General features: G+C 45.6%; 1 protein-coding gene across 1 annotated transcript in view; it reads right to left on the bottom strand.

Moving 5' to 3' along the window:
- LOC138286749 (brain-specific serine protease 4-like) overlaps positions 1-24,804 on the bottom strand; it is a 30,161-nt gene extending 5,357 nt beyond the window's left edge. Inside the window, exons 1-3 of the mRNA XM_069227262.1 lie at positions 24,656-24,804; positions 23,907-24,157; positions 21,137-21,252 (exon numbers count right to left, since the gene is read on the bottom strand). Of these exons, the coding sequence (XP_069083363.1) occupies positions 21,137-21,252; positions 23,907-24,157; positions 24,656-24,738 (450 nt within the window). The 5' untranslated portion in view covers positions 24,739-24,804. The remainder of the gene's footprint in view (positions 1-21,136; positions 21,253-23,906; positions 24,158-24,655) is intronic.
- Between the last annotated feature and the right edge of the window lie 208 nt (positions 24,805-25,012).

Here is a 25,012-nt window from a genome sequence, read left to right as displayed (position 1 = left end):
CTTACACACGCCTTCCAGTTAGCTCCCCTTTTTTTTTACCTGAACCACCACCACCACCTCCTTCAGTGGTGCTTCACTATTAACCCACAGTTTGTCTTGTATATTAGGATTACTAGCATGCATAATTATCTGGCCACGTATTACTTCATCATGCAATGTACCAAATTCGCAAGTGATAGAGCATGAAGTGCAGAAACATATCCTTCCATACTCTCACGTCTCTTGCTTTCTTTAAAAAACTTCTACCTACCTACAGAAGCACACACTACTGGTGAAAAATGCGTATCAAGGTCTTCGAAAGCATGTGTAAATACGTTCCCTGCACCTTCTTGTCTAATTTTCTTGTCACTTTGATTGTATGTTTCGAAACCACCGGGACCTAGGCAGTAAAGCAAAATTTCCTTTTTCTATTCAGGTGTAAAATCATCTTTGTCGAATGTTGCAATATAATGAAAAATTTCCTAGCTATCGTAACGGAAAGTTTCAATTCTATTAAGGACTCGGAGGCGAGGATTATGCCTTGCTTTCTTCACTTTAATAAATGAGCACCCAAGAAATTAATACAAACTACAAGTCCCATGAACAGTTGGGAAAAATGAGTACAGAATTAACCAATGAACAGTAAGAATTTTGACCAATGAATAGAAGGTAGTCCATAATAAAGTCCCTTGTTTGTGTCCAGTCTTCCTCTTTCGAAGCGCGAGCCAGTCCAGAACGATCATGAAGCTTCCTGTTTTGTGGAATCAGATCCTATGAAAAATAAAACAGATTAAGGAAAAAACGTACATTCTGAAACGAATCAGGTAGTTATTTTAGTTAAATAAATATATATATATATTTTTTTATTTTTTTTAATGCAGTATAATATTATGAGAAAAAACATGAAATATATAAGATAGAATTTACTTACTAAATACGGGGTGGGTTCACTTAAAAATTGTAGTATTATAAAGGTGATCAGGGTGGGATAATCCTCGCCTCCGAGTCCTTTATAGAATTGAAACTTTCCGTTACGATAGCTAGGAAATTTTTCATTCTATGTCAGGACCGGAGGCGAGGATTATGCTAGTTTAAAGCTCATCGACAACCAACTGTGCTATGTTCAGAACTGGTTTGAAATAAAACCTTTTGAAGGTAGAATCTGATGACCAGTCTGCTGCATTAATGATGTCTTCCAGACGAGCACCTAAGTGAAATGCTTTAGAGGCCATAGCTCCACGAGCAGAATGTGCACCAAAAAGGGAAAGGTCAATGCCCGCTTCTTGCATGACCCAACGAACCCAGCGAGCAATAGTAGGAGAAGAAACAGCTTTATGAGGTTTACGTAATGAAATAAAGAGTTGATCTTCACCAGAAGGACGGAGTTCAGAGGACATGTCCTCGTATGCCTTTAGGCATTGTACCACGCATAGTTTTGGAACGTCAGGAAAGGATGGATAAGATATAACCCTGGTATTAGTTTTTGTGCGTCTCCCTACCGTAAACAAGACTCCTGAAGGAGAAAAGGACCTATGGGAAATGTCTAGAGCACGAACATCAGAAACCCTTCTACAAGAAACGAGACAAAGTAGCATCGCTAACTTAGCCGAAAGCTCCTTTCTGGAAAGATATTGATTATGTTGCCAAGATAGGAAGAGGTTCAAAACCTGGTTAACATCCCAAAGGAAAGAATATCGGGGCTCTGGAGGCAAAGAAAGTCTTATACCCCGAAGAAGACGACACACCAGTTTATGTTCTCCGACAGGGGAACCATCAACCACCACGTGTCCAGCCGAAATCGCGGATCGATAAGTATTAATAGAACGATAAGCTAGACCTTTGGAAGCGAGGTCAGCAAGGAAGTTCAGGACATGAACTATGTGTGTTTCCACGGGATTAAAACCCCTTCGCAAACACCAACGGGACCATCTTCCCCACGCAGATCTGTAGCGTTTACAAGTGTTGGGGGCCCATGCTTTGGATAATAATTCCTCAGCCTGTTGCGAAAGTCCCAGCACCGACCAGCGTCCCCGGAAATCCGCCACGCCATCAAGGTTAGAGAACCTTCGAGGACCATCTGATGAGGGGTACCAATTGGACTGAGTAGAAGCGAGGGAAACAGGGGGAGTCGGATTGGAGAATCCCAAGAAAGTTCCAGAAGAACCGGAAACCACACTTGAGACCTCCAGATTGGAGTTATGATCACAATGGATGCCGATTGACGACGCACCTGTGCGGATGTTCGAGTAATCATTGCAAAGGGAGGGAAAGCATAAGCTTTCTCCTGACTCCAATCCTGTAGAAATGCATCCGTAGCTGTTGCCAAAGGATCTGGCCTCCAACTGAAGAATCTGGGAATCTGATGATCCAACCTGGAAGCAAAGAGATCGATCGAAAATGGTCCCCAAAGCTGGGACAGAGAGGAGTAAACTTCTGGATGAAGTTTCCATAGACTGGAATCCTTGAGGTGTCGAGAATGAAAGTCTGCAATCTGATTCTGGCTTCCCGGGAGATACTGTGCTGTCACAGAAACCTGATGGTCCAGGCAATACTGCCAAAAACTGGATGCTAGATTGGAAAGTGTTTCGGAACGAGAGCCACCTAGATGATTGATATATCGGACCGCCGAAATATTGTCCATCTTCAAGAGGACGTTCGACTTGATAGAATCCTTGGTCCAACATTTGACCACAAATGAACCGGCTAATAATTCGAGACAGTTTATATGTAAGCCCTGTTCTTGTAGTGACCACGTCCCTCCAGTAGAGAAATTGCTGCATCGAGCACCCCAGCCTACTTTGCTGGCGTCTGATTCTATAACCAAATCCGGAGCCGAGCCGAAAATAGCTCTGCCGTTCCAGGCTTCCATATGTGAAAGCCACCAACGGATTTCTTCTACCGCTTCTTGTGAAAGAATCACTTTTTGAGAATACGATAGGCGTTTGCGCAGATGGGTTGCTTTGAGCCTTTGAAGAGCTCGGTAGTGCAATGGACCCGGGAAAATTGCCTGAATAGAGGAGGAAAGAAGTCCTATGAGACGGGCAATCTGACGCAGAGAGACCTTGTGTTTGACCAAGGTACGACGAAGTTCGTGACGTATTTTCGTCATCTTGCGGGAAGGAAGGCTTAGAGTTGCGGATACCGAATTGATAGTGAAGCCTAGAAAAAACAATTTTTGAGAAGGGATTAAAAGAGACTTGGCCTCGTTTATGATGAACCCTAGGTTTTGCAGTAAATTGACGGTTGTCTGTAGATGCGTTGAAAGTTGTTTGGGACACTGGGCCAGTAGTAAAATATCGTCGAGGTAAACAATTAACTGAATTCCTTGAGCCCTGAGGTGTTCCACCACCGGTTTGAGAACCTTGGTGAAGCACCACGGGGCTGAGGAAAGACCGAATGGAAGGGTAGTGAATTCGAAAGTTTGATTGCCCCAAAAAAACTGAAGAAAACGTCTGTGGGGTGGATAGACAGGAATGGTGAGGTAGGCGTCTTTTAAATCGAGATGAGCCATCCAATCTAGAGGGCGCAAAACATCTCGAAGAAGGTGGATTCCTCCATTTTGAAGTGGCAATACACAAGCCACTCGTTGAACTCTTTTAGATTGATGACTGGTCGGCGACCGCCATCCGTTTTGTCCACTAGGAAGATGTTGCTTATGAAACCCCTTGGATGTAGGGTTGTTGGACAAATGGCTTGTTTTTGTAGCAAATCTGAAATTTCGGTGTCTACTAAAAGGGAGTCTTGCGAAGAGAACACTAGGGGTTTTGGAAGCGAGAACTGTGTGGGAGTTCCCACAAATTCTATATGGAAACCTTGAACTGTCTGTAAGACCTATGCATCTTGTGTGATTTGATTCCATTCGTGGATAAACTTCGCCAAACGACCCCCTACTTTTAGAAGGGAAGAAGGGAGAACACTTACCGTAAGAGGTTGCTGATGAAGATCCTCTGCCACCACGATATCTGAAACGTCTGGCCCTTGTTGGGTAGAAGTTGGCAAAGCGGTTGTGATCTTGGAACTGAGTCTGCCTGGAGCCTTGCCCTCTGAAGGAGTTGGCTGATTGTGGGCGGCCGGACGAGCGGCCCCTTCCTCGACCGGCCCCATAGAAAATCTGAGATGGAAAAACCTTTTTCATTGAAGAGTGTGCCTTATCCAGAGATGTGAAAGTATTAACAAACTTCCCTATCTCCTTTATGAAGGGTTCACCAAACAAACCTCCTTGCGCTATCGGACCTGCTTCAGAATCAGCCAGATCCCCCAGTTTGGGGTCCACTTTAATTAATAAAGAACGTCGGCGTTCGGTGGAAAGGGCGCAGTTAGCATTTCCCAAAAAAATGATAGCGCGTTGTGCCCAACCTGAGAGAACCTCAGGAGAAATTGTAACATCAGAAGACTTAGCATCCTCAGCCATGTCCAAAATCTTTGTCAAGGGTCCCAAGACATCAAGAAGTTTGTCTTGACATGCTCTCCAAGACCTATCAATTCCTTTTTTAGGATCCTTTATAAATTTTTGAAGAAAGGTAGACATCTTGGGGTCTAATTCTGGAGTGATGGCTACCTTGTCCGCCAAAGATGGTCGTGGGCACTCTGCCCGAAGGCAATTACGAGAGTCTTTCTCCAGCGGTTTCCTTATACGTGCCGCAACATAAGCTGCCACCTTGTCAGATGGCGCCCATTCAGACGATCTAGGATGGACAATATCATCTGGATCCAACATGTCTGAGATTTGAGGAGCAGATTGCGCTCCAGAAGGAAGCCAAGATCTGGATGGACTGGCATCCGTTTCCTGATCTCCAGACGAATCACTGTGAGGGAGAGTTGGTGACAGAGGTCTTGAGGAGAGTAGAGGAAATGAAGAATCGGAAGGAGTGACCAGAGAATTCCTAACTCTATCAAAGAGGTCCACATCAATACCTAATTCACGAGGGCGCTTAGTTGGAGGCGCGTCTGCAAAGGTATCATTGGAGGCAGGGGGGGCGGAAGGGATAACAGGAGGGGATTAAAATTTTGCGCATTTGCGCGCTATCTGTTGCGATAGTCTGTCCTCAATTTTTTTAAGTAATTACAGACCCAGCCAGGCGTCGCTCTCCAGGCAGAGTAAATCCGTTTTAAATTGATTTGAAATGAACGAGCGCGTCGAGGAAAACACCTCCGTTGCGCTCTGAGGAGAAATCAATACGCGCGTCTTGTTCAGCGCGTCTCCTCAGCCTGCGTTGTCAGGGTTACCTTCCCGACAAGCGCCCTCTGACGGTTGTCGGGAAGGTATGTGCACGAGAAGAAAAACGCTCGCGAAGGGGCGAAAAAACGCTCCCGCGAGTCGGAAAATAATGTAATAAAGAAGTATATTAAAGAACACAAGAAAAAATAAGCATACACAGTAATAACTAGGAAAAAGCTCAAGAGTTCTAGAAAAAAACGACTTATCTGGGCTGCGAGCAGCGAAGAAAGAGGAAGACTGGACACAAACAAGGGACTTTATTATGGACTACCTTCTATTCATTGGTCAAAATTCTTACTGTTCATTGGTTAATTCTGTACTCATTTTCCCCAACTGTTCATGGGACTTGTAGTTTGTATTAATTTCTTGGCTGCTCATTTATTAAAGTGAAGAAAGCAAGGCATAATCCTCGCCTCCGGTCCTGACATAGAATTGAAAAAATACTCCTGCATTGTAGGTTCACACTTTGCTGATAAAAACGCTTTTGAAGCCAACAAATTTCAAGAATTCATGGCACATATGCTGTAAAAAATACTGTAAATATACAGTTCAGATAGGTGCTTCTGTCGAACAGTGAATGTATGGTACTGTGCCTGCTAGCAAGCAAGCCAATGCCAAGACGTATTAAAAAACCCACACTGTTTGCGATGTTTGTGATGTTAAACCTATTTCACCGTAAAAAAATCCCACTATATAGTTATCAGGTGTAGAGGGATCACTGTCCGTAACCGTTGTGTCGCCTCACAATGTTCTTGATAGACTACTAAAAGATAAGACCTGCATTGCATTACAACAGCGATATCTAAAATTCCCTCCGGAAACTGCATGGGGAGTTTGCATTTTGGGACCTGTCCCTTGTTTTTCTTTGCCCTCGTTTGACGGATGACCTTGACATTTTCAAGGAAGGAGCTGTGAATGAACTTTGATTTTCGAAAGTTTGTAAAGATTTTGTCAAAAGGTGCCAAAATTATTAGTAAACCAAGAAATCCATTTCCAACTAGGTTCTAACTATAACTACAGTTTCCCCTCCCCCTTGTAATATTTCAAGTTACTCGTGGAGGATTGCATCTTATGCTTTTACCATTGAACAAACTCCCATAGGGAACTTGTTGCAAGGCTAGAGATAAATAAGTTGAACCTATCAACAAGAAATTTGGCAGCACAGCTTAGGTCGTTGCAGCGTTTTGCACAACTTTTGTTTGGTGGGTAAAGGCAGTTGGTGCACTGAACATTTTTAAATCTGAGGTTGTCATATGAACAGTTAGAGGTGCTGAACATTTTTGTTCAGTCCCCATCTTAGGTCCACTCACCCAAACTTGGCCTCGCAGAACTCATTGAGGTTATAGCAAGTTGTGCCGACCCACATTGAGCATTATGCCCTGTGACCAATGTCAGCAGAGAAGCTGCACATGAGGCATAGTTCCAAGCCTTGTGAATACAGAGAGTAGGAAAACTCAGCTCACAGCATCAGCATTGGCCATGACCCATAGGACTTTGAGCAGATGGACAGTGCAAGGCTATCATAGGTCATGGCTTCAGGCCATGGCCTGTTGTTTTGTTGCACACTGCTCATATAGTGTTGACGCTGGCCAAGTTGTGTGTACTTTTGGCAAGGGTTACTACAGAAACACATTAGGGAGTATGGACCTGCATGTAATGTCCAAATGTGTCCTAGGCAGAGGATGTAGCTACAGGCCCTCTATACAGTATGCACTAGGCAGCAAGCCCAAGACATATTCTATAGCCTTGCCCTTTGTAAACCATGTAGAGGGTCAAAGTAGAAGATTAGGCCATATTAAGAAATTCACTGAATATCATGTTGATAATGCACATTATGATTGTGTATTATACTAGAAAAGAACACCTTTACAAACTTCATTTGAACACTGTTGTTTTAGTTCATAACTTCTCAAGTACACTACTCATTATGCTGCAGATGGCCTCCAAATGGAACATCACTGACACCATCACAAATGACAACACCAAAGACACCTGTTGTAAGCACACAGGCACGGTCCCACCAAGAGTAACTAACTATACATTACAAATTCCTGTCAGGCTTATTGAATCAGAACTTTTAAATACCCCACAACCAAAAAGGATGCTCAAGGTAAGGCCATTGAGACATAACAGGAGGATATCGTCCCGAAAACAGACATCCATTTGTCTCACCTATCCTTTAGCCAGCTGCTGGTTATAGCAGACATTTTAAGGCATATATATGATCATCTACCCATATTCTAAGCTTACCCTTTCACCATATGCTGTAAGGGACAGGATGAAGTCTGTTACCTCCACAGTGCTTCATTTGTACAAAAACCATAAAATACCCTTGTCAGGAGGTTTACAGCTTGTGCCACCCATTGCCCCTGTCATTGTCGCCAAAGACAGTACCAACAAAGCTACTAAGCATCACACTCCACACACCAGTGTGACAATTCAGACTATTCCAGGCCCCCAAAGAATGGATTGGGTGACAGGTATTAGTCATTTTTTATGTATATTGAATTAATAAACAACGGTTGTGCTCCTCTCTAAATTAGAAAAGCAAAGCCACCATATCGCAGTCTGTCATAAGTGCCAGTGTTGACAATTAAGTGCTAGTGGCCAGCACTGGAAACCACCCACTCAAATTAAACACTGGGTATATTTATGAAGCATTTGTTTTGTATTTTGGCCCACAGAGGAGGTATATGACAGGCCAACGGTATGAAGGAGTATTTCAGGTAATCCTTGCATGGGAATGAACCAACGTGTTTCACTTACTTCAGGAAAATGATTTACGTATGGTATAAAGTAGTGTATTCGCTGTTCTTTGCTATTCTGTTTTTATCAATAAGAGTAAAGCCTTCCTGATGTTGATTACTGACTCCGGCACTCTTGCAGAGCCTTATGGGGGGTGCAGTGTTGGAACAGCCCATGGGCCATGGGGTACTGTGGAGTAGGGGAGCATTTTCATTTAAAAGGTGACAGAGCACTAAGTTCATCTTATTTGGTTCTTTGTCCTACATACCTGATGTTTCGTCCTTACTGGTCAAGGAATGTACTTACTGCTGCTCCATGGTAAGGCAATTGAAATACCAGTCCTCATCCCTGAAAGCAGATGTAGCATCCTTACAGAAAAAGGTCAATTAACACTTGCACATTGAGAACCTATCAACCAACTGCTTGACTGCCATGGACATCTAAAGTGCTGTAACGGGTGGAATTTGATCTGTTTCAGACGCATAATGAAGGCCTAAAATGGACAGTTTTTATTAATCGAATTTCAATTTAGCTATGGTACTGAGACCGCGCTGGTCACTGTATTGCATAATGTTTTGCACACAGCAAAAAGGGGTGGGGTTTATCCCTTCTCATTCTCCTCAGTTTTTCTGTAACATAATAATCGGTGGATGCTAACCTTCTTCTGGAGCATTTGACTAAAGTTACCTGAGTAGTGGAGGGCGGAAGCAGAGGATGTGATGGGGACCCTGCCCAGTCTATGGTTAACCAGGGCACTTTTCCTTTCCTTGTTCTTTATCTTGTCTGCTAACTTCCAATGAATTTGCACGGAGCTAGGGATCTGCAGTTCCTCTCATTTGTGGACAAAACGCACATTTACCTGTATTTCTGGAGTTCCCGTTGACATCGTCTGTGCAGGTGTTTAAACTAAATATTGCTAAAAGCAGGGTCGTACTTTTGGGCCCCATAAGCGTGCTGAAGGATTATTCACTGATACCACATCCCCCTACATTTTACTTACAGCACGGATGACATTTTTGAATAATGGTAATTTAGCCTATTGCAGCTGCCTCTATTTTGGGCTTCTAACCTATGAAACATAATTCCGGCAAGATGTGTAAAATGCAGAAGCACGTTTGGCCGGAAAAAGCACTCTTGAGTGTCCCAAGCAATACTCTCATGTTGCTATAATTTATTTTCTTCAAAGAACTAAATTTTATTTTCTGTACACCAAGTACCTGATGCACAAATTGCATCTCTAAACAACAGCACTCCAGCTCATATCAAGTAAAGGGAGGCTTTTGCAAGTCGATAAATCACATTTGTAGGAAAATACCTCTTTTGACAGTCACTCCCCCACTTTTTGCCTGATTTCTGGGTGCAATTTTGACTGAAAGTGTTTGGTGTTTGGGTCGGTATGGATCTGGAAGTGTAGGTGTTTGGCGATGCTGATGGTGTCTTTGGTGCCGGTCGTGATTCTGAGGGTATTCTTATGGACGATGGCGATGCCTCCTCCTGGTCTGTTGGTGCGGTCCCTGCAGGTGATCTTGTAGCCGTCCGGGATGGCTATGGCGACGTCCGGCGCTGAGGGGGGGGTTCAGCCAGGTCTCGGGCAGGAAGGCGACGTCTGGGGCGACTGAGTTGAGTAGATTCTAAAGTTTGACGGCATGTTTTGTGGACAGAGCGGGTTTTGAGTAGGATGCATCTGAGATGGTTGTGTCCTGCCTTGGTGGGTGGGTCGTTGGTGTGAAGGCTGGTGAAGGTGCAGTTCCAGCAGGAGAACGCGCCAGTGTTGAGTGCGTGGAGGGTGGTGGCATCGTAGCCGAGTCGGGTGTAGCGGCGGTGGGGGAGGCGAGAACCAGGCGTTCCGGTGCTGGGTGTGGTCTAAGTGCAAATGGACATAGACAGGCTTGCCTTAGGCGCGACCGTGCAGTGGCCACCATTAAGTGGGGGGGGAGGAGAGGATAGATGGGAGGTGGGAGCAGGGGTGAAAACGGCGTGAAAAAAGGGGGCAGACTGTGGGGGCAGCAGCGGCGGGAGTGCAGCGTGAGAGAGAGGTGGGGGAGCAGGGCAGCAGCAGTGGGGGAGAGATAGAGGGGGAAGGGGGGAGTTACTATTGGCATTCCATTCCATTGGAACATCTCTCCCAGAGAAGCCAATGATTACATGAGGGTGGCTGGCAAACCTGCACAAAGGTGGGAGAGGCGATCTGCTAATCAATCGAGTTGACGCCTGCTACCACTACCAAGGTATTATGTGAAATGGAAAACCAGGCAGTAAAGGTCTTAATTTGGCATATTGGTGGAGGCAGCTGACAAATATTGTTCCCATTTGTTTCCTGAGTGTCATTAAAGTACTCAATGTTGACACCTACATTTTTCCCTTTGAGGGAGATAGAATGCACCTATATATAGTATAAATATATATAGATACCTGGAATTTCCATGCCCCCACCCACGGTCCCATACATTATGATCTCTGAATTAATGAGCAAGAGATATTTATCATGCATCAAAGACTCGGTATCTCTTGATTCTCTTTGTAGGTCCAACACGGCAGTGATATCTTGAGTAAATTGTATACTGACCTTCATGGTTATCAGTAAAGCATTGCTCTACACCTATGTGTTCTTAGACTATAGAACAGTGAGTGGTGTAGGTGTTTAACAAGGCTAGCAGCAGTGGGGGCAGCGGGGGCTCTGCACCCTACATTTAGGGAAGCAGTGCAGCGCGTGTTTCAAGGGGATGGGCTCTGTCTGCAACAGGGCAGCATCTCACAGCTTGAGTGGCCATGAACATATGTAAAGCTCCTAGAGGCTGTGTCATGGAGAAATACTACTTGTCTCTAACATCTGTTGTCACATAAACAGGACTGCTGCTGAGTTGTATAGTCGGAGGGGCTTGGGGCATGTGGGCACTCGATGAGCCCTCATGTCCTCTTTTTAGTCTGATTTTATTAAAGTCTCTTGACTGAGCTGAAGTATCGGGACTGAGTGAATGTAAATTAGGGATGAGGACCCCCCGTTTCTGTATTCTGATGCACAGTAGAGAATAAGATAACAAAATCACTTTGGTTTTAATAAAAGCTGTCTATGGTTAGTGTATTTTACCCTATTTTTGTAATTTTCGTATACATTTATACGTACTAAGCACTCCATTTGAGCAACTGCCTACAGGCGAGATGTTGTTTTCTTGCAATGAAGCGCAGATACTGTACTATTTAAAGTATTTAAAGTATGGCAGTCGTGCAGCGAAGTGCTGTTACTGTCTGTTTAAAGTTGATGCACTCCTGTTTTTTTTCCCACAAAAAGTACATTAGCCTCCCTGAGAATTACTACTACTGCTCGGCAGTACTGGCGCTGTCTCACTAGAGGTACAGTTGGCACCCTTCGACCTTCGACCTGCTGATACTGTTTCACACAAGGTGATGGAGCTCTGCTCAGAAAAGCGGATGCTGCTCGTTATCGTTATGCCCAGCTGCTGAGAAATGCTGCTATGAGAAGGACTGCCCTGAGACTACTGTTGCTTTTCACCTAAAATATAACAGCTCTGCTGAAACCATTATTAATGTAGCAAATCTGCTGAGAAGTGGTGATCAGGCAAAATGTTGGTATTTTCCAGTTTTTATGCAGTTGTTGCATGATGGGTTGCTGAAGTACGTTTTATCTAGGCAGGCTATGAGGTACTTCCCTACTCCTAGCCTCGCCACAAACTATGGGCCTGATTACAACTTTGGAGGAGGTGTTAATCCGTCCCAAAAGTGACGGTAAAGTGACGGATATACCACCAGCCGTATTACGAGTCCATTATATCCTATGGAACTCGCAATATGGCTGGTGGTATATCCGTCACATTTGGGACGGATTAACACCTCCTCCAAAGTTGTAATCAGGCCCTATATGTCCTTTCTTCAACTTCACACTCCTTTCACTATTATGCAAATCTAGAGTAAAAACTTTCCATTTTTAAACATTGGCAAAAAGCTACTTAAGTTTCACCTGGCAGGCCTTGCATGCTAGCAACTAGTAGAAATGACGGAAAAAGTCACTTGGGATCTGGATTGGTCTAATTCGGAACAGAATCAGGATTCAGGTATCCAACACTGGCCGCTACATTACTGGGAACTGTTAGTGACCACATGGTTTCAACTTTTGCATTTTTTTTCTTTATTGTGCTGTATGCTGCTAGTGCTGCATGGATAACCTATCCAATCGATTTCCGAGGAAGGGTTACTGGAACGGGTATTAAACGGATAATCTGCAGACAAAAGTAATTATGAGGAATCAGTAGTCAACAGAGCCTGCAGTTTCAACTGAGGTGCAGTCTGATTGCCTTTCTCTGTGGCTGTGAAGGAGTAGAGGAATTAAGGGCCTGATTATGAGTATGGCGTGCTTGGGACCGCTGCATCCTTGGCAGTCTCACTGCCAGATTAGGATGATGGTGGCCCTACCGGCACAAGACCGCGGCCACTGCCAGGATCATGGATCCTGCTGTGGCTGTGGTGAGGATTGCCGTGGTCAGCCGCTGCGGTGCAGAGGCTTGCACCACCATCCTGATTGCGACCTGCCATTCCGCCTAGCTTTTCATAGCAGGAATCCCGCCATGAAAAGCTAGGCGTAATGGACGGAAAGTGGCCCCAAACTGTGCCACTGGGTGGGTTTGCCCATTGGGCAGTGTGGCCGGGGGCACAATGTGTCCCCCTATGCCTGCACTGTCGGTGCCGACTATGTGCCATGCACAGCATTGTGCATGACACACAGTGAGCCCGAGGTGCTTCTGGTGCTGCAGTGCGGCAGCATGTTTCCCAGGCCCACTTAATTGGCCGAATCAGGCCGCCGCATTGTCACTTACGTAGGCTCATCACCAGCATGCGGTGAGATCATAATATGGCTGCGGGCAGGCTGCTGTCCTGGCTGCGTCCTCCCCACTGTCTATTGGTGGTCTGGCGGTCAGACCGCCAAATTCATAATAAGGCCCTAAATGCCTGAGGAAGATGGCGTCAATGGCTAGGGTGATGCTAGTGAGTGCTTAATTTATGTCACTGTTTACCGATGCTCAGCACTAGCACTTGATTTTTAACACCGCCACATATTTATTTTCAGTCCATCACCTGATGGCACTCTCGGTCTATTTTGGAGGAGACTAAATTAATTTAAAAACGAATTCTAGTTGATCCAGGCCAATCATACAGCTATGGCTGGCCTGGAATTGTCCTAACGGTCACATTTGTAGACGTATGAAGCTTAGTAGGAAGTACTTATATTGGCAGCAATGGCTGGGCTAGTTGGTGGTGCACGCTGCACTGAAGTGGCTCTTTGGGCAATACCCTGGCCCCTGGCACATGTTTTCTCCAAATCAAGCACTAGCCATAGTGCAGTGCTCCACAGAGGTACTATGTATGAAGAAGTGACAGGTGACTTCCTAAATGAGTCACAGATTAAGAGGAAAAAGATAAAGGCAAAAAAGTATCTTAAGTCCAAATAAGAATGTTAAATTGAAGGATGGTTACACAACTACTGCAAGAAGCTAAATCAGCAAGATTCTGAGCAGAGAAGAACCATGCAGAATGCCAAGAACGTTCTGGTCCAAAATAAGGACACAAACAGAAACAAAAACATATTAGCAGAGGGGTTTAGGAGTCTAAAAAAATAAACTTCAAATGCGTTGCTATGCATCCCTCTAAAAAACACATTCCTTTATATACTGAAAAGACAGAGTGTAAATTTACTACAGACAAAAATAACTCAAAACATTAGTAGCTCAGACCTGTATCAGTGGCGGCTGGCAAAAGCTGTAAGTGGTGGGGCGAGCAAACTGACACTGAGAGACACCAGCATTACCTTTATGCTCAGTGCCAAAGCTCTCAATCGTGGCTTGTTATAAACTGTTTATAACGAGGCACAACTGAGATCTCTGGAGTTGAGGCTGAAGGCAGTGCGAGTTTCTCACAGTGCCTATCAGTGGGTCAAAGAGGTGCCACTGCTGACTCGTGCAAAGTTAAATTAAATGCTCGGCGTGCAAGCTGTAAACAGTCACTAAATCACTGTCATGCATTACACTAACATTTTAACTTTAAAATGTTAAAGTAATGCATGTTAGTGATTTAGTTATTGTTTATACTATTTCAATATATGATATACAAATAAAATATTTACTTATTTACTGCCTGCTCGTCATCTGGTCCTGGTGTTCTCCAGTCAGCTGAAGCCCTAGCCTAGAGCAAGCCCCTAACTAATCCAGACGCTGCTCTCATGCTGTTATTCAGCATGAGAGAAGCACCAGGATTGGTAGGAGCGGTCTGGCTCAGCGTTCTTTTAGGCACTGGGTGCCTGTGCCTTCTCTCCACTCTGCTGTCTTAGACAGGTTGGGTTGGAGACGTTTAAAGTGCGCATGTCAGGCTGGCCGCTGCAAGACAGCCAAAATGGATTGAGCACTTTAAACTGGTGGCACCACTTCTCTCTACTGCAAATCTGCAGCAGTGCCCCCCCACTCGCCTCTTGGGCTGCCAGAGGAAAAAATAAACACAGTTGATTACCATTTTATTTTTCAGTTTTGCTGCACCTGCAGCGGGCCGACACTCATTTGTTCACATGGAGCAGCTGACGTTTAGTACGTCCAGCACCACACATGGCCAACCTCTGGTATTGACTGCATCAGCCTCCCACAGAAAATAATAGAGGCAGGAATTTACAATAGAATCCAATACCAAATAATGTTAAAATAATTGAGTTTATTTTGAATATTTTAAACTATATATGTTTCATTAGGTGCTAAAAATTATATAAAAATTATTTTTATATTGGGGGCGTGGCCAAGCAAGATGGCCCACAGGACGTGCTTTCAGTGAGCTCCCACCATCCCAGCCTGATCCTGCAAGAATCCTGGGCTGTCTGGGATGTTAGGTGCCCCCCATCGGCTAGGGGAAGTGACCTGACCCCTGTGGTATCCCCATGCCCCGCTTTGAGGGTTCGGGGATCCATGTTGTCAGCAGCACAGGGAAGCCTCACCTGAGCCACGTGGAATGCAACCGGGCAGAGTGGGGGGTGGGCCTTGCTTGGCCGTCTCCTGCGGACTCTCTGCCCTGTTCAGACCCTGAGTTGGCGCTTGGACTGCCCTGGTGGTAGTTTTGCAGGCCCATTGGCCCCCCTAACGTGGGAGACCCTCCGGCCAGGCATCGGGGCGGCGGTGGAGCTCCAGAACGCCCCACTGCGTTCGTTGAGGGGACCCGGCTTGCGTGCCCCTGTCTCGGGGGTTGGCCTGGGATCAGGGCCTGGGGACAGCATCGTAGGACGGTGAGGAGTGGGAGCCCACGTGAATGGCAGCGACCTATATATCCTGGGCTGCAGCAGAGTGGCTGGGGAGCGGCCCATCGGATTGTGGCGCTATCTGGAGGGGGCGGACCAAGGCTCGCCCCTTGGAGAATTGGCATGTGTGAGTTTTGGGCTAGTGCCACATTTTATGCAGTCCGGGTGTGGCGCCATTGTATGGAGGAGTTTGGAGCCTATGACTTGGCACATATCTAGCACACCTAAATTGTATGAGGTTGGGGCTGGCAGCCAGGATACATGTACATCATAGCGGCCCATAGTTGAGGTTATACGGGGCCATGTGATTGCCTTGGATTATTTGAAGGGTGTCTCAGCTCAACGGCACTTCAACCCTACCCCTCTGAATCAGGTACGGCGGTGATACATCCTATTATTTCTAGTTGATAGTGCATTGGCAAGCTGCTGCGTTGCAGGGGAACACTATGGAGCAATACACTACGCCTATCCCGTTGCCACAGCCACAGCACCAGGCCCGTGTGGGAGGACCTGGAGAGGTCCTGGGCACGCCAACTACTGTAGAGGAACCATTGCGTGCTGAACATCTGGCTGCTATACAGGTCTCTAGGGTGGCTCTTAAGGGGAAGATAGAGACGGTGCTGTGGAGGTGAATCTTCTTCGAGCGGACCTCTGAAAAGTCTCTGATAAGTTCAAAGTGGCGGAGGGGTCAATTGTGGATTTGTAGACGGAGGTGGGTGCTTTACGAAAACAAATGGCGCAGGTCACTTACACAGTTGAGATGCTGGAGGCAAGATTGGAGGACTCAGAGGGCAGTTCCGGACGGAACAAAGTGCGCCTTCTTGGGTTTCCAGAATGTGTGGACGGTTCCGTGGTGGAAGGCTTTGTGGCACGCCGGATCAGAGATGTGTTACAACCTGATGGATAATCTAGGGTGTTTGTGGTGGAGCGTGCACTGGGCTCTAGTTGCACCTCCTAGGCCCGGCGCCCCTCCAAGGGCTATCATTGCACATCTTTTGAACTATAAAGATAGGGACTGTATCCTACGTGAAACCGACAAGACTGTTTTTGAGAATTGTAAAATCTCCATTTATCCTGACTATACGAACAAGGTCCAGACCTCTAGAAAGGGGTTTCTGGAGGTGAAGGCCAAGCTTTCTGCCATGAACATGAGATATATGTTATTGTATCAGGCACGCTTGAAGGTACTCTCCGGGGGCAAGCCTCACTTCTTTGAACATCCCGAAGAGATTGGCTAGGTATACAAACACTGTATATATTGTATTCGAAATGGGGGTGGTTATTTCCACTGTGGTGGTAGGGTTCTGTACCTGGGGTGTTGGGGATTAGGCTGTTGTCCTGGCAGCACTTACACATATGGATCTACAGTATGTTTTGACATGTTTGTTTTACTGTTTATCTGGGGTGGGCATGAGGGTTTGGGGTTACCTAGTTTTTGCAGGTTTGCATATGTTTGATGTTTACAATAATAATGCATGTTTGTGTGTGGAATGTGAAGTAAGGACTTGTCTTGCATTCTCTTGGTGGAAGGGAGGTGGGGGGAGGAGCTGCAGAGGGGACAGAAGATATAAAGCCTTAACATGGGTCGACAGATTAATACGCTGACGTGGAATGTCAGGGGGCTGAAGAGCTATACTGCGCTATAGGGTGCACTCTTTTCTGAGGCGACATAAGGTTCATATAGCTTGTCTCCAGGAAACGTACATGACAGAGGAGGAATTGCAAAAGCTTGCTAAGAAATGGTGGGGTCAGGTGTTCTCCTCGTCCTTTTCCTCTTATGCAAGAGGTGTGATAATATGGATTGCACCTGGGTTCCCATTTACACACGTTTATAGTGAAGCGGATGTGAAGGGGAGATATGTACTCCTACAGGGCACATTAGATGGGGTGCCTTTTACTATTCTTAACACTTATGCACCCAACACAGATGATCACTCCTTCTATGATAATAGACCTGAGGTGCTGGGGGACGGGGTGGATGTTCCTAATATATGGGCTGGAGATTACAGTTGCATATTGGATGGTCAGAAGGATCGTTATCCGTCTAAATTGGGCACTAAACTGTTGATAGCGAGATCCCTCACAGAGGTTATGCACAATTTAGGGTTGTGGGATAGGTTAAGGGAACTACACCCAGAGAGTAGGTAATATACCTGTCATTCTAAGACGCATAATATGTATATTTGGCTGGACCATTTCCTCCTGAGTGGACTGAATTCTCCACAGGTGTTGGATTTCAAGCATCTGGGGAGGTTTTTGTCTGATCATGCACCGGTATTGATGCAATTGCAGTGGGGTTCCAATGCCGCAGTTGGTGCATGCCTACGAATTTTCCTAGGTGCTGACTTAGGAGAGTTTCTGCAGCGGATGTGACTTCTGTGGCTGAAGCTGGAGAGTATGGAGAGTCTGGAGGCTGGGATAACCGTGGAGGAAGTGAATGTGGCGGTGGAGGCATTGTCGTAATCTAAATCTCCGGGCAGGGATGGATTCCCAATTGAGCTATATAAAACATTTTCCCTTCATTTGCGAGAGAGGCTGTTTGTTGGTGGTGTTTGAGGAGGCCTGGGAACGGGGTATCCTGCCAGAGACCATGCGCCAGAGCGTCGTCTGCATAATGCTCTAGCCTGGGGCGGATCCGGGTGACCTCTCCTCCCATTGCCCGATCACCATGCTGAATAGTGATGTTAAGATTCTGTGTAAAATATTGGCTACTTGGCTACTTCGAGTGATTTGGGGTTTGGTGCATGATGACCAATGCAGGTTTATACCTGGTTGTCGTACGACTTATAACTTACGTCGTTTGGTGCATGTTCTGTATGAAACCATGGGGGCAGAAGACGAATTGGTGCTAGAATCATTGGACCTAGAGAAAGCCTTTGATACGGTGGAGTGGAGCTACTTACTGGCGGTGCTGCGAGGAATGGGATTTGGCGCCCACTTCTGTGCTTGGGTTGGTTTGCTATATACTGCACCCTCCGCACGTGTTCGGGTGGGTGGGGAGCTTTTGGAATCCTGGGTGATTGGCAGGGGTGCCCGTTGTCTCCACTTCTTTTCACCTTATCGGTGGAATCACTGGTGGTCTGGCTTTGTGAGGAATTGGTGTCCTGGGGCATTCAGGTGGGGCAGGTTACCCACATTGTCTCTCTGTATGCTGATGATGCGTTGCTATATACACTCCAAATACAAGATAACAGATATTGTGATATCTCGAAAAGATATGCACTGCAATGTTTATTTTTCTGTTTGTTGGTTATGTATGTTAAACTCAATAAGAACAGAGTTATAAAAAAAAAGTTATTTTTATATATATATAAAATATTTTAATAACCTTTTATTAAATGTAAAAAAATTAACTATTTCTTTAAATAATTAAATTGATTGTCTTGGAAGTCAGCCATGGATCACTGACCCTAGGCATGAACGGTGTGGGCTCATAGCGCACCCTTTCATTAATTCCCATAAACATTGCTGCAATATGCTGTCTTCCCATATCGTACGAACAGTTTACAAAGAGAAATAATCGAATTTATAAGTTGAAACACGTGATTAACTCTCGTTTTTTTTATTACAAAATATTATCATGCATGAGCAGACTCTGCAACTCAGTGGCAACTGCCACATATCTGTTCCTGTGTTTTTTCTTTTGACAAAACTGGTCTGGCGCTAGGAAGACGTCAAATACTGGTAAAGCAGTGGAACCTTACTGAGGGATGGCATCTTCTGTGGTACTGTAAGGAGCCTGCTTTAGACTCTTGACAATAGAGGTCACTATTGTTTGTAGAAGTACATTGGAAGGGAGGGAGAGAGTGGGAAATGGGTGGGCCAGAGAAGGAAGGTTCCACAGAAAGATGCACATCAGAGCAGTGTGTTTTCTCTCTGGCTATTGTGACTCCCCGCCTTGTAATTTGTTTTTTTATCAGTTGTTTAGTTCCCTTAATGTATTTCTTTAAAAGAATCACTGATTGCAGCACAATAAGTGCTTGAAATGGAAAAATAGACATTTCTGAGAAGTGCCGGTACTCTCCAATTAAAAGTATTATACTTTTCTTGAGAAGTGCAGGAACTCTCCCTTGCAAAATAAAAAAGTGCAGGTACTCCGTTCCGGACAGTACCGGCCCAATGACAGCACTGAGCACAACCTCTTTCTTTGAAAAGTTCGGTGCCACTTTATTTTGTACCGGAATGCCAGTCAAAACGAGGGCTACACTAGTCCCAGAAACAGGATTATATTCCCTTTTATAGAGGGTACTTTTCAAACAGATTTCAATTTTTTTTGTTTATAGCTCCCACTTTGCCACAGAGCCCGTGACAGATTTTTTGTAATTACTTTTCTTACGTTTAACAGTCAATATTTTGTTTAATAGCAAAGAATTGATTTTATCATCTGACCCCTTCCTTTCATGAGTATGAGAATCATGATTTCACAGTCGAACTTAGAATAAATTAAAATTATATATGGGCTTTCTGGGAGATATTTGGTCGCCCAAAAATAAACAATGACTAGATGCCACTTAGTATCTATTAAGTAACCTTAAGATAACATTACAACACCACAATTAAATTGTTTTTAATATGTCTATTAACATGTCAATAATTATGCATTACAAAAACGTTGTTTCTTGCAGTCAAGCTGCCATGTTTATCACTTATCAGAAGTAAGGAAGCGGCCTCTTTGCAAGGGGAGACGAGGGGTTGAGGGAGATGCAGCAGAACAGACAGCGAGATGGATACATTGGCCACACAGATAAACCGCTTGATGGGTAGAATGACTGGTAGGCAGAGTGACAGGCAGAAATAATTAAGGAAAGAATTAAAGGGAGAAAGATTTAACTGATAGAGAAACGGGTATATTAGCAATTAGATTGGCGGATAGAGTGAGGTAGAGATAAAAAAAAATAGACCGTGCAGAAGGTGTACAATGTTACACAGCAGCTGGTATTCAGATTGACTGACAGACAGTGCTCCAGGTGCATCAGTTACAGATAGTGACAGATTAAAAGAGTTAGACTGCGAGGAAGGTGCAGTAGTGTACAGGTAAACGCTGACAGATTGGCAAGTAGAGTGACAGTCAGGGCGATGGGTGACATTTACAGGTAGACAGAGATACACCTAGACATAGTTATAGGTAGAAGGCTTTGTAGGTAGAATATTAAGAAGACAGATTAGGAGGTAGCCATGTTAGCAGATGTGCAAATTGTCTGATAGACAGAGGATGGTAGTTGGACAGATCGATAAGCAGGCAGGCAGCAGACAGAATGATGATTAGCCATCGTGCCAGTAGGCATAATGAAAGGTTAGCTGCTTGATAGACACTGATTGCCTGAGTTAGAGCTAGGTATATAGTCAGTTCAGCAGATTAGCAGACAGGTTGGTGAATACTTAAATAAAGAGGTAGCGTGGCACGGTAGAATGATAGACACAGACTGACAGGAGAGCCGGAGCTGACAGCATTTGGATACAGAGAAACCCTGAATTCCAATTGGAAGTCATAGAATTCAACATTCTAATTAGCAGATTTTAGCAGCCATTGAAGTCTGAACTCAGCCATATTTATGGATGTTTAGTATCCACTTATATATCTGATTCTCACAATTAAGACCTACCCGACGTCTGCGGAGTGCATCCCACTGAACAAAACAACTATTATTTTATGATGTTTTCGTTTCCTATGATTTGCAAGCCCTTGTAAACACGGACCTTACAAGATACGGCCATTATAGCCCCGGCTCCTATGCCTAGAAAAGGTTGGCCTGCACAAATGTGGCATTAACTTCCGTTGTGACTTGTTGTCTCTCTCTCGTGCTTGATGTTATTAGGTTCTGCAGTGCTCACAATTTAAACTTATGTGTTTGCGCCTCTGGCTGTCATTTGCACTATTTAGGTCTTGCCTTCTCTTGATTCGTCTGGATTACCTGGATCTCCTCTGTGGTAGTGGGTGTCCAACAGATTGACTGGTCCTGGGATGCGTTAGTGCAGGCATCATGCAAAGCTATCGTCCCTTCAGTTCTCCGGAATATTCTTGCGCCACCTGAGTCAAAGAATAGTGACCACAGTGTTAGCATTGTCCTTCTCAAAAGCATCTGTAAGGGTCCAGGAGACCACAGAGAGGACATGAAGAAGTTTGTACACACCATGCACAACCTGGAATCACATTCTACTGATGTCATCCACATACTAATCTAATGGACACAAAACCACAGAGAGCTTTGGCACCAAGGCTCTGCTCTGAGGGTCTAGACCTGCCATGCGCACAGTGTGGATTCAGTGTGGGGAGTGGAGCCAGGGGCTGTGAAAACAGCTGTCCTCATGTCTGTGGTATAGTACAGCATCAGACCTAACCACAGGACACTCAACATGCTATCCTTTTCATGCAGTTTCAGTAGTTCATGTGCACAGTGTGGTTCCACAACATGAACCATAAAACCATTGGCGAAGGTGCTAAAAAAATGTGCGACCAGAACGCAGGTCTGCCCCCTGATACAACATGTCTGACCTTACTATTCTAACCTATGAGAAAGGTAAAAAGAAGATATTGTTAGGATAACAGTTGTAAACAAGTGTTGGTACAATGTGTCTTTTCTGAATGACAGCATCCAAAAGTCTGGTTGATATGTGAATGTGGAGTGCAGAGAATGATCTCTGAGTAAGCAAGTGTTGGGAGGCCAGGGACATAGCTCAGCAATGTATCTCTGCTCAGGAAGCAATGTTGAGACAATCAGGATGCCTGCCACAGAGTCCCCTGTGAGTGAATGTGCCTGCAGTGATCTGTTTGCTATGTTCCTGAAGGGGGGGACTAGTTAGAATGTGTATGTCAAATCTGGAGTTTTACAGAGACATTATTGGGTTCCAGTCTCGAGTTGACCGAGCATGGTGCTCATTTGGAGAAACCTGCAGGTTACCTATCCGGGGTCATTGGCCTACCATGAGTGGCATTAGTGACAGGGAGCTGATAAGAGCTCCCTTTGAGATAACCCCAGACTGGAGCCATGAGGTTGAACTTGCTCATGACACTAGCCCACAGCCACGACACACTCTATTATAATTCTCAGATAGGATGGCAGGTAAAGCCTCCATTTTAGGATGAGTTCTGTAGGGACTGAGCTCTCACCTACTAATTGTTGTATCATACCATATTGCTACCCGAGAGTAGACGTAAAATATTACTGGTGGTGCCCCACCTGGAGTTACTAGAGATTTTAAGAACATTGTTTCACTTGTGTGAATGAGAGTCACAGGTCCCAGAATGAAAGGAGCTGGTTAGTGTCAAAACCCAAAAGGTGGAGTAGTTAACCCACTTCTAAGCCATACAATGGCTACATGATGTCTTAGCTGTTTACCAAATGGTTTTGAAACCTGCTTATTTTCATAAATATCCTGAACTCTGGCATTGTCCACAGGTAAGTTAGTCCCATTGACCAACCATCAGCCTGAAGGCCATGCTGAGCTGGCCACCTTGGAATTAGGTGATGTTGCTTGTAAGGAGAACCATAAATGATAAACACATAATGCTATAAGAACTGTATATCTCTCACTCACCAGTTCCAATAAGATGGAAGTCAATATATAGAAGACTTAATTGCCATCAGCGCATATGTTCGGTATCCTCTATGAGCTGGGTTGAACGTCTCTGTTTGGATTTCAGTGTGAAAAAGCTAACTTCACACATAAAGCACAATATTATCTGGCACACAGCGCCCGTCACAATTGTCTGTGTCTGCCAAGGCACAATTCTATGACTGAGGGTCGTCTGAGCATCCCTCACACCATCCACAGCAGTGATAGTAGGCATTTGTGGCAGGGTAGATTACTAAGGGCCTGATTACGATTCCGGCGGGCGGCGGAGGCCGCCCGCCAGAATTCCGCCCTCCATAATACCGCTCCGCGGTCAGAAGACCGCGGAGGGTATTATGAGTTTTTCCCTGGGCTGGCGGGTGGTCTCCAAAAGACCGCCCGCCAGCCCAGGGAAAAACTCCCTTCCCACGAGGATGCCGGCTCGTAATAGAGCCGGCGGAGTGGGAAGGTGCGACGGGTGCTGTTGCACCCGTCGCATATTTCACTGTCTGCAAGGCAGACAGTGAAATACATTTTGGGGCCCTCTTACGGGGGCCCCTGCAGTGCCCATGCCGTTGGCATGGGCACTGCAGGGGCCCCCAGGGGCCCCGCGACTCCCCCTCCCGCCATCCGGTTCCCGGCGGGAGAACCGCCAGGAACTGGATGGCAGGAGGGGGAGTCGGAATCCCCAAGCCGGCGCAGCAAGCTGCGCCGGCTTGGAGGATTCCTTGGGGGCAGCGGGAAACCGGCGGGAGACCGCCGGTTTCCCTTCTCTGACCGCGGCTAAGCCGCCGCGGTCAGAATGCCCCGCGGGGCACCGCCGGCCTGTCGGCGGTGCCACCGCGTCCCGCGGCCCTGGCGGAAGTAATCCGCCAGGGTCGTAATGACCACCTAAGTACTGTTGTGGGCCGCTCTAAATACATCACCTTTCACAAACACATAGTGTACAGGAGCAACTAGAAGTGATTTATTTTGCTTTGTGCACTGTGCAAACAAAACTTCTTATCAATCATGAATGGCTCCTAAAAATACTCAAACCATGCATGCACAGTACCTTCATCATTCTCACTCTGGTAGGTAGGAAAATGGGAAAGGGTCGTTATATCAGCAAAACTTTTAGGTATTCCTTACTGCTGGTTGCACTCGATGCTGCAGCCCAACACGTCGTGTTCAATGGGGGATCAGGCTGAGCCAGAGGTGCGAGGCAGATGGGAAGCACACTGGAACCAAACCACACAATCTCCTCCAGCTGGATCAAGGCAATATCATGGGAGTCCGGAGTCGTACTATACTGAGGGTGCACGATTATCCGTTTTACAAGATGAGACATGTTGGAGGCGCTGTCGGGAGCACCCACCTGAACAGAGTACCAGGCCGGAGAACTGTGTGAAAAGGAGAGCACAAAGAACTGGTAAGCCTGATATTTTGGAAATTTTCTACTTTGGGTGACCTTGAATGTCGAAAACTAGAACTCCAACATCAATGAAACAATGTCAGAAGTAGGATGACCCACAGTTGATCTATGACTTGTACCACAAACCTTGTAATGATGAGGCTTAAAGCATTTAACTTTTACCATTACACATTAGCAAAACATGTATGAAGGGAACCTTTCACAATAACTTCCAACAGAACTTTCCTTGACAAGCAGGAAGCGTAATCTCTGAAATTCTGGTTTGAATTTTAACAATCATTTCTGTCTCATCATTCAACAGCAGTGATGCCCCACCAGAGGATGCTCCATGCTATTCATCAATTATGGTAGGAGAACTGGGGGGCTGGATAACGTGATACATTAGCATAAGGGAATACGAAAGACGTCTCAAAGCAGCATTCAAAGCTGCCTTCTGAGTCAACACAGATGCAGACCCATCACATACCTGGGTGTGAGGCAGCTGGCTACACTCAGCACCAAGCGGGCAGAGATGAGGCTGCCAATGCACACCTGAGAGCCGTTCTGCATCACTCTGACCTGCCATGGCCACTCAGTGTTAATGTTGAACACGCGTGGAACCGGTAAGCATGATCCATCATCTGCAAGCAGGGAAGAGAAGAGTTTATGTTAGCCCCCAGTCCAGCAGACTCTTCGTCTTGGGGTTAGGTGTCTGTCTGCCTCAAATAATCACTTCTGGTAACGAGAGAGGCACTGTGAGCATATGAGAGGGAACCCCACAATGTTATCTTCACTAATATCAATGTTTGGGTTTATGAAGACACCATTTGAGTTTTGACTTTAC

Source organism: Pleurodeles waltl, chromosome 3_2 (genome assembly GCF_031143425.1).
Source record: "Pleurodeles waltl isolate 20211129_DDA chromosome 3_2, aPleWal1.hap1.20221129, whole genome shotgun sequence".
Taxonomy (NCBI): domain Eukaryota; kingdom Metazoa; phylum Chordata; class Amphibia; order Caudata; family Salamandridae; genus Pleurodeles; species Pleurodeles waltl.
The sequence above is the reverse complement of the archived record's forward strand: the minus strand, read 5'-3'. Positions and strand labels throughout refer to the sequence as shown.